The sequence below is a fragment of the Chenopodium album genome, chromosome 17 (genome assembly GCF_948465745.1).
Source record: "Chenopodium album chromosome 17, dcCheAlbu1.1, whole genome shotgun sequence".
NCBI classification, from domain to species: Eukaryota; Viridiplantae; Streptophyta; class Magnoliopsida; order Caryophyllales; family Amaranthaceae; genus Chenopodium; species Chenopodium album.
Window position 1 is genome coordinate 42,795,466 of NC_137850.1, and position 13,904 is coordinate 42,809,369.

At 35.5% G+C, this 13,904-nt stretch overlaps 2 protein-coding genes across 2 annotated transcripts; one reads left to right on the forward strand and one right to left on the reverse strand.

Moving 5' to 3' along the window:
- Nucleotides 1–962: 962 nt before the first annotated feature.
- Nucleotides 963–2,363, reverse strand: LOC145589057 (uncharacterized). Its single transcript, XM_081645627.1, has one exon. It carries the CDS (start codon nucleotides 2,361–2,363, stop codon nucleotides 963–965), a length of 1,401 nt encoding a protein of 466 aa, XP_081501753.1.
- Nucleotides 2,364–4,930: 2,567 nt separating this feature from the next.
- On the forward strand, nucleotides 4,931–10,051 carry LOC145588057 (uncharacterized). Its single transcript, XM_081644701.1, has 4 exons — nucleotides 4,931–6,090; nucleotides 7,621–7,783; nucleotides 8,236–8,485; nucleotides 8,602–10,051. The coding sequence occupies exon 1, from the start codon at nucleotides 5,286–5,288 to the stop codon at nucleotides 6,057–6,059; it is 774 nt and encodes a 257-aa protein (XP_081500827.1). The 5' UTR covers nucleotides 4,931–5,285; the 3' UTR covers nucleotides 6,060–6,090; nucleotides 7,621–7,783; nucleotides 8,236–8,485; nucleotides 8,602–10,051.
- Nucleotides 10,052–13,904: the final 3,853 nt, after the last annotated feature.

A 13,904-nucleotide genomic window follows, 5' to 3' on the forward strand; every position in this document is an offset into this window, starting at 1 on the left:
AAGACCAATAAGAAATTTGAGTGTGGTTTACTCTGAAAAACCAATAAGAGATTTGAGTGTGGTTTACTCTAAAAGACCAATAAGAAATTTGAGTGTGGTTTACTTTGAAAAACCAATATTTGATTGGAGCTCGATTTTGCTCTGGAAAAACCAAAAATTGTTATATTTGCAGGTTCGAAAAGAATGACGTTCCTGTTTGATTGATGACAGATGAGTTCGAAAAGATGAACGTTCTCATCATTGAAGAAGAAAAAAAATTGAAGGCGACATCACAAGAGTGTGCATCTCGGCTTCAACAATTTGAAGAATTTTCAATCGCAACGTTCGTGTTACTGCCGTTACGATTGCGGGAGGGTGTTAGAGATAATATCGGAATTTCCGTATTGATCTTATTAGGAGAATAATATATTTAGGTTTATTATATGTTAAGATATTATTTAAGTATATCTTTTAGGAAGATTGTTTCCTATCTTATGTTCTTAGGTTTTGTATAAATACTCAACCTATTGATGAATAATAAACAAGCAATACAAAAGCCATTATATTCTATTTCTCTCTAATTTGTCAAAATGACATTAAAAAGTCCAGTTGATTGATGACCTGCATGTACTATTGATTCATCTGATAAATGTATTGTGAATTTGTGATACTCATTTGGTTAATACTAGCGAGTTTTCTTAATTTAATCTAACAACTGTATATTCTGATGGATATCTTCCTGTATGTCTAAAGTAAACTACATTTCTAACATAAAAATCAACAGGACTATCCTCAAATTTAAGACCAAGGCACAGCAATGTTAACAGCAGAAATTAAGAATTGGGCTAGAATCTCATACAACGATACAAATCTTGATCATGAAAGCGGAAATTAAACATTCAGACACAGTAAATTGCAACAACAATCTACTAGTGTACTTATTAGAGTTATTTCAATAAACATAATTACAAATTACAAACATATTACGTAAGACCAAATAAAATATACTTATCGCAAGGATAGGTTGGATCCTTGAGGACAAAACAGCCTTGCTGCTGGAAGAGTTTCTGGTTTTCGTCGTCTGGGTAGTTGGGAGATGATGACATCAGTTTCCTCAAGGATGGTCTGTTTGCAACTATCCATGGTATCACATTGATATCCACTTTTTTACAGCAACTTATGCTCAAGTATCTCAGTCGTGTACACGATTTAACCACTTCCTTTATCCCTTCTTCTGTCACTGCACCACAATCCGCCAGATCAAGGTGCATCAATCCGGGGCATATCCTCCCCAACTTTATAAGATGTATATCATTTATCTTTGAATGTTGCAAAATCAACTTCTCTAACACTGACGACTCCAACTCCATGCATTCTACAGTGATGTTACGAGATATAGTTAAATCCAATTCCACAAGTCTCCTGCTGCACTCTAGAATATCAGGAATATTCAGTTGATCATCACCGGGTAGGAATTGACAATTGTGTAACTTGAGCTTCTCAACTTCAGGACATATATTAAGAAGCTTTTTCAGAACTGTAGACCTAAATTCATCATGAGATGATAGGTCCAAGTACTTTATTGCACGGTTCTTCTTCATTAGGCCATCATAATTGTATTCTTCTCTTCCGAGGCTTGAACCAGTCATCACAAAATGGCACAGACGAAGGCATCTTTGTGTGATCATAAGAAAAGCTGAATCAGATAGCTTGGAACAATTAAAGAGCTTAATTGATGTCAGGTTTTGGAGAAAAGAGGAAAAGGACTCTATATGCTCATTTGTGAGGAATTCTGCTACCGTGAATCCCTCCAACTCTAAAGAATTCAGAGATTGAGAAGAGTGTTGTAAGAGATTTGAGATCCTAGTAAATGTGTAACCTCTACAAGAACGTAGAGCAAAGTCGGTAAGATAAATACGTGCTTCTATTAAAGAAAACAGAAACGCATCCGATATTTGTACATATTCAAGCCTTAGAGATCGTAAGTTGGTAAGGAAATTAGAAGAGCCGTTGACTCCAAATGAATCAATCTTCAAATCATGATTTATGTATAATGACTTGAGATGATGGCTATTGTTAATTAGGAATGAAATTCCTTCTTGTGTGATAGGATTATCACTATGAATTTTAACATGCTCTAGTAATGGACAGTTTTTTGATAGAGAAACAAGGGACTTATCTGAAATATATACTAATCCCAAAAGGTCAACTTTGCGTAATCCATTGAGGTTGGATGACATATGATCCATCACTTCATCAGTCATATTCGGTCTGTCATCGTCGATGTACAATTCTTCGAGTTTAGGGAACAATTCTGCTACTCTGACAAAATCAGCAGCTTCTCCTTCTGGACCACTAAACTTGAGTACTTTCATATTCTTCATGTTTGAACTCAGCTCCTCTAACCAAACTGGTCCTTAACTTTCGCTATCTGACAAAGCCAACAACTCTTCCAAGTCCAACCCGGACCTTGCAATCGCAACAATAGCTTCATTCAGGTCTCCGATGAAGTCATAGCAGAACTTTATCTTCTTAAGATTGGAGAATCTTTGAAGCAGCTTAGGGATAATTGAGTTTGGTGTAAGATCTGAGAGATTTATACAAAGTCGTAAGGAATTGGAGATTGACAGGAATCTCTTGCAGACTAAAGTGATTGATTCTTGGTCACTTTCATGCTTGAGACGATTAAAGATCATCTCCCAGCATTCGTCTAACAATTCTTTGCTTCCGTCTTCTTCTTCCATTTCCATCTGCTGCACTAATGGATGGAATCAGATCAGATCATTAACAACATGAGAAAATGTATTGCTTTTGACTTGGTTTCCCTTACATAACAATTTGATTTGATCTTTTCAAGTAGTGACTTATTACGATGTGATTTGATCTTTTTGAGCTTTGACTTGGTTTCTTTTACATATAACAATTTGATCTGATTTTAATATTTTGACTGGTTTTCTTTATAAAAAAAACAAGGTTATCAACTTGTAATTTCAGTATATTTTTATTTTTTAATATGCTGTGCATTGACATAGTTTCTAATACGTGCATTGATCACCTAAATATGGTTACTAAAATCTGCAAAAAAAAAAAAAAAAAAAAAAAAAAAACTTGTATTTGTTTGCTTCCTTTGACCTTTTGCGTTCTTTGGAACACGTTATAACATGATTGTTTCCAATTTTATAAGCAAGGCTGGCCCTTATGGTGTGCAGCCAGTGCGGCCGCACAGGGCCCAAATTTAATTGGGGCCTCAAGTGGTAAAATGCATAGATAATATGTGCTGCATTAGATATATGTACATAATAATTGTGGCTTAGTGGTAATGAATTCTAGTGTATTGTTGGAGACAGTGGATCGAAACCCAGTAGCAACATTTGTATTTTTTTTTCCTTTTATTCCAAAGCATTCTTTTTCCAAAGCATTCCCACTAAAAGCCTTAATTTTCAATATTTTAGCAAAATGTAAGTGACAATATCCTTTATATTTCATTTTTGATGATTATAACATTTATATATTTGTTTTTTAAAGGGCGGGAAAAATAGAGATTTTGTTTTCTAGTATAAAAAACAAGTTGAGTAGAGAAATTTCATGTAGTACCAAATTATATACTTCATACTTGCACAGGGCCTCCAAAAAGGTTGGGACGGCCCTGTTTATAAGTGCAAATATTATAAAAAAAATTATATCAATATTCTTAAATTAGACGTTAAACTTCTTTTTTTTTTTAAAAAAAAAAAAAAAAAAAAATTAACCGTTAAATTGAATCTTACATGATCTCACGTGATTATATTATTTCTTATAGATCAGTGTCATTTTGTTTATGTTCCATGCGCTTTAACCTGCGAGATCCTAATATACATACTCGTAGTATGTAGTATTGTACTAACGTGTTATTTGAGTTGCTGCTTATTCCTCTGTTTTTACCCCTTGGCCTAAGTTGTTACTTGTTAGAGCTGAAATGCTACAAAGTACTTGCTACCATAATAGAGATTATTGGAAATACAATGTTGAGGTATTTTATGCTTTACTGAAAGCATAATAGATATATAGTTGTTGTCTTAGCGTTTAGAGTTTGTTACTCACTGATCCTCCTAATGACTTTATATCAAACGGGCTGTACGAGTGCGTACTAATGACATGAATAATACTCGAACTCAAACATGAAAAATGAATGGAGGATAATGAAATTTAAGATTCTGTTTTCGGGTTTTGCTATTCTCCAGACGAACTCCTAAGTGTGCTGGCGTGGGGAAAACAAACAATATTGTATTATATTCTCGAAATGATTATCTTGAAATACAAGATTATCTTAAAAATACAAACCAAGGCAAGGTACTGTACATATCAGAATAATAGAAATGGGAGAGTCTCATCATACAAATCTTGATCAAGAAAGTGAGAATTGAACAATCAATTTGGACACAGTAAATTGCAATACTCCCTCCGTTTAATTACCCAAACCCTAATTAATCTAATCAATTCACTTCGTTTTAGGTTAGATTGTAGAAATTATAACCTAATTTACGAATTTTTTGTAAATGACATCAAATTTTAGAGATGAAATTGAAAGAGGGGAGTAGAAGAAAGGGAAATCGAGGGAAGAATGAGGGAAAGAGAGGGAAAACGAAATTGTGGGTCCCACAATGACGTCGTCTCACAAAGTGGTGGGATTTTCAAAACTTTTGAAAAAAACTAGGTAGTAAAATTCAAAAAAAAAATAAAAAATTGAGGTGATATTTTCAATTTTGACAGGTAATTATCAAAATTTTTTAAGAATTATTTATTCTTGTCTCACTTATTAATTCCCTAATCCCAATCTTTATCCTCCTATTCCTATCCCTCCAACCAACCAAATGCCCCGTTATTCCCGTCTTCCATCCATCTACACAAACACTCTTTTAAGGCCGGTTCTCATACTTTTAGGTGAGTTTTGTTCAGCTAAGTTCAGTTGAGAACAGGCCCTTATATCATCAATTATGTCCAATTTCAAAACAAAAAACCCCATTTTCATTGAAAGAGAGAAAATGAGCAGAACCAACAAAACACTTCCAAACCATCTATATTCGAAAAAATCCTCCCAAAACTCCCAGTTAAATCCTTACTTCGCTTCAAATCTGTTTCCAAATCATGGCTTTCCACTATTTCCTCCCCTGAATTCAACAAATCCCACCTCCAATTCTTCTCTTCACCCCCTAAATTAATCGTACTTGCTGGCCAAAATCGAGTAGTAGGAGAAGAATTCTACTTGTTAAATCATGACGAAAACAACAACTACGAGCTTAAGCATTTCGTTGAATTGAAATTTGAAGATGGGTGTGATACTCCAGTCAAATACTTCAATCTTGTGGGTTCTTGTAATGGCCTTGTGTGTTTGCATGTACAACAACGGTGAGGAGGCGTTCATTATCGGCAACCCGGCTACTCGCCGTTATCGGAAGATCATGATTCCTGAGGGTGTATATGTAAGTTCGTTCTACGGTTTTGTGTTTTACTACGAATTATCAAACGATGACTATAAAATATTTGGTGGGTTTTCGCCTTATGATGGTGGTTGTGTTCAATTTTATGTGTTTTCTTTGAGTGCTGGAAATTGGAGTCGGATTTGTGTTTTAGATAATCTTGTGAAATGGGAAGAGCTTGAGGAGGTTGTGTTGATTAATGAAAGTGTTTACATTTTGGTTGAATCGCGGAATCCTATATTTGGGTTTGATTTGAGTACAGAACAACTTAAGGAATTGCCGCGGATGAATTGGCTGGATGACTATGGTAGTGTGCGTTTGTCCAAGTTGAGAGGGTGCTTGTTGTTGCTTTGTAGTACTGTTCATTTTGAAGTAGATGATGTTTGGATGTTGAAGGACTTTAGTGATGTTTATTCTATGGAGTTTTTGTTTTCTGTCACTCATAGTAATGTGAAATACTATGGTTTCTCTGAGACTGGCAAGTGTTTGCTGCACACTGAGGGGAAACTCAGGGTATTCGATCCGGCTCGGGAGACTTCACAGATGTCTCAAGGAGTCAAGGGGGTATTGCTTTTGATAATGGTGACTGGGTTGTTCAATCAACAAGTTATGTTGAAAGCTTAGTTTCGCCTTTCTAAACCCAAGATTAATTAAGGTAACAGAGAGAAGGGGATACAATCATTTTGGTAGTTAAAATTACTCTTATTAGCATGCTTGATTGCTTTGTATGCTTGATGGTTGGTATTCATCCACAATTATGTTGTTTGAAGATTTGGACTATTTCTTTGTTTTGTGCTATGAAAGGGTATTAGGGTTAGTATGTTGATTATGATTTATGCTTTTATGTTGAGGTGGTGGGTAATGGGCGAAAGCTTGGCCTATAGATCTATGATAAGTAAAAGTTATATTTCATTTGGTATGCTCTTGTCAATAATCAATTGCCTCCCTGCTATTCTCTAGCGAAAATTATTCTAGGAGTCTTTGGCACCTTGAGCAGAGAATTTTTTGTCAACTAATGGTTCAATCTTCCATTAGCCCATTTATATGAACATGTACATTCACCATTTTGTTCCATATCTTCCAGCTCCAATAGACCAATAGGATAAATTAGAGGGTTACTATTATACCACTATATATATACTATCAGACATCTTCTGCTAGAATTTAAAAAATCAGCTTGAAACTTCCCATATGAAGAAATTTAGAGTATAATCAGACTCCATCCGCAATTATTTTGTTTGGTGATTTGGACTAAATCTTTGTTTGTGTTATGATGGTATTAGTATAATTAGTTATGAACTTATGATTTATGCTTTAATGGTAAGGTGGGTAATAAAAGAATGTTTGTCTGTTAATGACAAGCAGTTAATTTCATTATTCTTTGGCAACATTATTCTAGGAGTCATGTGCATCTTCAGCAGAGAATTTTGTGTCCAGCTCTGTAATTGTTGGTTCAATCTTCCATCTACTAAAATTACACTTCGATGTCTTCCGGCTCCAATAGGATAAATTAGAGGGTTACTATTATACCACTATACTATCAGACACCTGCAAGAACAAAAATTTCAGCTTGAAACTTCCCATGTTTAGCTTGGTTGAAGCAAAGTAAACTCTTAGCATTTACCACCATTTTTCTGGATTAAATTCATTTTAGAGACCACAGCTAGGATTTTTCCCTCATTTTGCAAGCAACATGAACAAACAGTTGATCCATTATCTCAATTCCCCTGTCATATGTACTCTGTTGGAAGCTTACTGCATAGAGTTAACCACAATTTAAGGCAAAATATTCTGTAGGTAAGCCAAATTCCAACTTAAATGCCACTTTATTTTCTGGTATCATTGTCTGCAATAAAATTGTTGTTCTTTTGGGCAATGCTTTTGGATTGCCAGTTTACAACCCATAATTAGCTGAAGTAATGTAGCTATAAGTTGGTCCACAAATCTAAGAAATAGTCCATTAGGTGCCCAATATTTACACTATAGATTGCCTGTTTGTTGTTTGAAACCTGCAAATTTCTACCTTCCATTTCCCTTACTTTCTATATTGTGTTTTCTACTTGATGCTTGGTGAATTGGACATTGCATAAGGGTTTTTAATAGAAGTACTTTTCTTATATAAGTTTTTGGGTGCTTTGGTTATGTACTAGCCAATCCTGATGTGTCTTAACTCTTAATTCTTTAGCTATGTTACAAGTGAAGCCGCCAAGGAAATGGAGATTGAAGCATACTTGATGGACTATGATTCTGTTTCTCCCGGCGATAAAATTGCTAATGGCAATTGGCAAAGCTGTCTTTCTAGTCAAGGCTTCTGATGAAAGTGATAAGAAGACCATTAATTAATCCTGGTACAGTCTTACTTACTATGTAACTAAGCTAGTATAATAACTAAATAAAACTGAGTGCAAATGACATTATAAAGTCTAGTTCATTGATGATCTGCATACACTATTGGTTCATCTGATAAATATATTGTGATGACTCATTTGGTTAAATACACTCGAGCTTTCTTACTTACAATAATAGATTTTGATGGATATCTGCCTGTATATTTCAACTTTTTACTATAATTATTATCTATAGAAAACTTTTTTTTTGAAACATCTATAGAAAACTACATTTCTAACCTAAAAAATCAACAAAAATTATCTTGATATAAAAGAAATGGAAGTAGTCTCATCATACAAATCTTGATCATGAAAGTGAAAATTAAACATTCATTTTGGACACAGTAAGTTGCAATAACAATCAAACACAATTTCAAACTATTACAAATAACACAAAAGCTTATCTCCTTTAGGGATGAAACTTGGATCCTTGAGGACAAGACAGCCTCGTTGCAGGAAGAGTTTACGGGTTTCGTCATCTGGGTAGCAACGAGATGATGACAGCAGTTTTTTCAAGGATGGTCTGTTTGTCACTACCCATGGTATCACATTGATATCCACATGTTCACAGCAACTTATGCTCAAGTATATCAGTCGTTTACACGATTTCACTACTTCCTTTACCCCTTCTGCAGTCACTTCACTGCAACGCGTTAAATCCAGGTGAATCAATCTGGGGCTTATCTTCCCCAACTTCTTAAGAGATGTATCATCTATCATTGAAATTTTTAAAATCAATTTCTCTAACACTGACGACTCCAACTCTGTGTCTTTTACAGTGATAGGATGGGATCCAGTTAAATTCAGTTCCACAAGGCTCCTGTTGCACTCTAGAATATCAGGAACATTCAGTTGATCATCAGGTAGGAAAAAACAATCTTGTAGCTTGAGCTTCTCCACTTCAGGACATATGTTAAGAAGCCTTTTCAGAGCTGTTGGCCTAACTTTACGATGAGATGATAGGTCCAAGTACTTTATTGCACGGTTTTTCTCCATTAGGCCATCGTAATTGTATTCTTCTTTTCCGAGGCTTGAACCAGTCATCACAAAATGGCACAAACGAGGGCATCTTTGTGTGATCATAACAAAAGCGGAATCAGATAGCTTGGCACAGTTAAAGAGTGTGATTGATGTCAGGTTTTGGAGAAAAGACGACATGTAATCTATATGCTCATTTGTGAGGAACTTTACTCCCCTGGACCCCCCCAACTCTAAAGATTTCAGAGATTGAGAAGAGTGTTGTAGGAGCCTTGAGATCCCGGTGAAAGTGTAGCTTTTGCAATTCATCAGAGCCAAGTCGGTAAGATGAATCTGTGCTTCTATTATAGAAAAGAGGAACTCATCCGGTATGTCTACATGTTGGAGCTTTAGAGATCGTAAGTTGGTTAGGAAATTAGTCGAGCTTTTGACTCCAAATGTTTCAATCTTAAGATAATTACATATGTCTAATAAGTTCAAATGGTGGCTATTGGTAACAAGGAATGAAATTCCTTCTTGTGTCACAGAATTACAATTTTGAATTTCAATTTGCTCTAGTAATGGACAGTTTTTTGACAGAGAAATAAGGGACTTATCTGAAATTCGTGATTTATGCGAAAGGTCTATCTTGCGTAATCTCTTGAGCTTGGATGACATATAATCTATCCCTTCATCGGTCACAGAAATAAAATGTGGTGCTTCATCCTCGATATGAAGTTCCTCGAGTTGTGGGAACGTGTCTGCTACTCTGACAAAATCAGCATCTCCTTCTGCACCAGTAAATTTGAGTACTTTCAGATTCTTCATGTTTGAACCCAGCTCCTCTAACCAAAATTCTGGATAACTTCGACGATATGACAAAGCAATCAACTCTTCCAAGTCCAACCCAGACCGTGCAATTTCAAGAATAGCTTCATAAGTTTCTCCTTTGAAGTTACAAACCTTTATCTTCTTAAGATTGGAGAATCTTTCCAGCAGCCTACAGAGGATTGTGATTGGTGTATTACTTGAGAAGTTTATGCTAACTCGCCGGGAATTAGTGATTTTGAGGAATCTCTTGCAGACTAAGGTGAATGATTGTTGATAGCTTGCATGATCAAGACGATTATAGATCATCTCCCAGCAATCGTCGAGCAATTCTTTTCTTTCTTCTTCTTTTTCCTGCCCAAATGGGATCAGATTATATAAAATTTGCAACATTGAGAATGTATTGCAACATTGAGAATGTATTGCTTTAGTCTTGGTTTAAATACAATGCAATTTGATCATTGACTAGTTTTCTTTTCCAAATTAACATGATCTGATCTTTTCAAGCTGAGTTTTGACTTGGTTTCCCTTACATAACTATGTGATTTGATCATTTAAAGTTTGGACTAGTTTTCTTTACAAAACAACGTGATCTGATGTTTTCGAGTTTTGACTTGATCTCCTTTACATAACAATGTGATTTGATCTTTTCAAGTTTTAATTGGTTCTTTACAAAACAACATGAACTGATATTTTCGAGTTTTGACTTGCTTTCCTTTACATAATAATATGATTTGATCATTTCAAGTTTTAACTGGTTTTCTTTACAAAACAACTTGGTCTGATTTTTTGAGTTTTGACTAAGTGTTTTTTTTTTTTTTTTTTTTTTTAAACACTTGACTTAGTTTCTTTACTTAACAATGGGATATGATCATTTCAAGTTTTGACAGGTTTCCTCTACATAGCAATGCAATCTGATCTTTTCAACTTTTTACTGATTTTCTTTCCAAAACAAGGTAATCAAGCCATTGAAATGTAATCATTTATATTTTTTGATACACTATGCATTTACAGCAAAAAAGAAAGGATACCTTTTTTGAAGGGAAAAAGAAAGGATACTTTGTCCTTCTGAAGTTCAGTTCACTTAATTATTGCTCTGAAAACATTACGTGATTGGCTAATAGCATTCTTATATAAATTCAATCAGCTATTACAAGATAGGATTTGCATAATGATGAAATGTATTATTAACAGTCTCATTATTGAGACCTACCTAGTAAGTTAGTATATGTATATCCCAATATAGAAAAAATTAGCTTAACACTATGCTTTAAAATATTATAAGTTTCGATAATAATAAGTGACCTATAAATGCTCATTTGTTCACGTTTGGGCATATGATATACAATTATACACGTGTAGTAGAAAATATTTGTTTTCTAATACACCCCAAGGTCTCCATTTGTTTGTTCTTTTTGACTTTTTAGTTTTCGAAACTAAAAGCATGAATAGAGCCATAGGCACATTTTAAATCATGAATATCTCCAATGTTATACGCAACAATATTATTAAAAAAACCAATATTCTTACATTACACATTTAAACAAGGAAAATTTGTTAAAAAGGACCTTTTAAGTGCATTTCTTTGTTAAAAAGGATCTTTTAAAGCTAAAGTTGTCTAGAGGGTACAAATTTTGGAAAAAAATTGTGACTTGGGACCACTCGCCGGAAAGTCGAATTTGACCCACCAAGTACGGCGTTGACCACCCTAGCCCAACCCCTCCCCCTTCCCCTTTCATGGCAGACCCCCCCCCCCCCCCCCATTAGCCCCCCCTCTCCCCCTCCACTGTCTAAGCGACACCCAAGCCGCCTCCCTTTCCTTAACCCCGATCCTTTTTCTCGCTTGATTACCCACCCCCTCCGTTTTCAACTTAATCTCCGGTAAGGGTTCGATCTTAATCTCAAAGATCTCAACTTTCCCCAAATTCGTCACAAATTAATCCAATTTCATACCCTAATTTCATTAAACTCGATCACTCAGAAATTTGATTTCATCTTCTCTCTTTGCTCCATTCTCTCATCCCTAAATTACAAGGTTTTGGTGGAGGAAATCGCTTGAACATATTTACAGTAATCACAATGGAGGAAAGGGAGTGGAGGTGGGGAAAGGGGAGAAGTGGGTTGCGGCCGTGAAAAGGATGGGACTGGGGTTTCGGGATTAGTGTCGGCAACGGAGGATAAAAGGGGGTGGCTGGGGCTGTCGACTTGTCGTGAATGGGGAGGGGGAAGAAGGAGGCGATGGGGTGGAGGAAAATGGTGGCCGCAAGTGCTGGTTAATGCCGGAGTTGTGCAGTCAACTTTGGCTTCCGGGAAGTGGTCCCAAGTCACAAATTTTTTCCAAAATTTGTACCCTCTAGACAACTTTAGTTTTAAAAGGTCCTTTTTAACAAAGAAATGCACTTAAAAGGTCCTTTTTAACAAAATTTCCTTTAAACAAATTTAACAAGATCTCCCATAAGGCCATATCTATATTATTTCTTATCGATTAGTGTCAATCTGTTTATGTTCCATGAATTCTATACCTGCAAGATCTTATGACATACAATAATGAATGATTTCAGTTGCTGCTTTTCCTCTGCTTTTAGCTCTTGGCCTGATTAAGTTGTTGAACTTAATTGCTACTTGCTACCATATTAGACACTTCATATTAGATATTGTTAGAACTTTACATTGGCTTGACTATATATATAGTTACTGTCTTGTATATTTATATTTTAGAGTATGTTACTCACTGATCCTCCCCGGCGATGAGTTTTTCTGCTCCTGAGTGTTAATACTGTTTCTGTTTCTGACTCTGGTGCACTATAATCAACAGGTTTATCCTCAACTTTAAATCAAGGCGAGGTAATACAGCAGAATAAAAGGAATGTAGTATTATTAACATATCATACAGATCATTTATTATTATATACATTCAGACAAAGTAAATTGCAATACAATCTACTAGTGTACTTATTATTTATATACATAATTCCACTCTAAAAATCTATAACATGTTACACATAAACTCATCTTCATTATTTAAGGGGTAGTTTGGATCCTTGAGGACAAGACAGCCTTGCTGCAGAAAGAGTTTCTGATTTTCGTCGTTTGGGTAGTTGCGAGATGATGACACCAATTCTCTCAAGGATGGTCCGTTTGCAACTATCCATGGTATTATGTTAATATCCACTTTTTCACAGCGACTTAAGCTCAAGTATCTCAGTCGTTTACACGATTTTACCACTTCCTTTACCCCTGCTTCTGTCACTTCACTGCAATAAGACAGATCCAGGTGAACCAATCTGGGGCATATCCTCCCCAACTTTGTAAGAAATATATCATTTATCAATGAAAATTTCACTATCAATTTCTCTAACTCTGACGACTCCAACTCCATGTCTTTTACAGTGATATGATGGGATCCGGTAAAATCCAGTTCCACTAGGCTCCTGTTGCACTCTAGAATATCAAGAACATTCAGTTGATCATCGGGTAGGAGATAACAACCGTGTAGCTTGAGCTTCTCTACTTCGGGACATATGCTAAGAAGCCTTTTCAGAGCTATAGGCCTAAATTCCTGATGAGATGATAGGTCCAAGTACTTTATTGCACGGTTCTTAATTAGGCCATCATAATTGTACTCATCTCTAACGAAACTTGAACCAGTCATCACAAAATAGCATAGACGAGGGCATCTTTGTGTGATCACAACAAAAGCTGAATCAGATAGCTTGGAACAGTTAAAGAGTTTGATTGATGTCAGGTTTTGGAGAAAAGACGACAAGTACTCTACATGCTCATTTGTGAGAAACTCTACTCTCCCCAACTCTAAAGATTTAAGAGATTGAGAAGAGTGATGTAGGAGCCTTGAGATCCCGGTCAAAGTGTAGCTTTTGCAGTCTGTTAGAGCCAAGTCAGTAAGATGAATCCGTGCTTCTATTATAGAAAAGAGAAACTCATCCGGTATGTCTACATGTTGAAGCCTTAGAGATCGTAAGTTGGTTAGGATATTAGTAGAGCCTTCGACTCCAAATGAATCAATCTTAAGATTCTTACATATGTATAATAAGTTCAAGTGATGGCTGTTGTTAACAAGGCATGAAATTCCTTCTTGTGTCACAGAATTACAGTCATGAATTTCAATTTGCTCGAGTAATGGACAGTTTTTTGACAGAGAAATAAGGGACTTATCTGAAACCCGTGATTTATTTGAAAGGTCTATCTTGTGTAATCTCTTGAGCTTGGATGACATATAATCCATCCCTTTATCAGTCACAGGAATGATATACGGTGCTTCATCCTTGATATATAGTTC

Coding starts and splice junctions, on each gene's coding strand:
- LOC145588057 (XM_081644701.1), top strand. CDS start 5,286: ATGGGTGTGATACTCCAGTCAAATACTTCAATCTTGTGGGTTCTTGTA.
- LOC145589057 (XM_081645627.1), bottom strand. CDS start 2,363: ATGAAGAATATGAAAGTACTCAAGTTTAGTGGTCCAGAAGGAGAAGCT.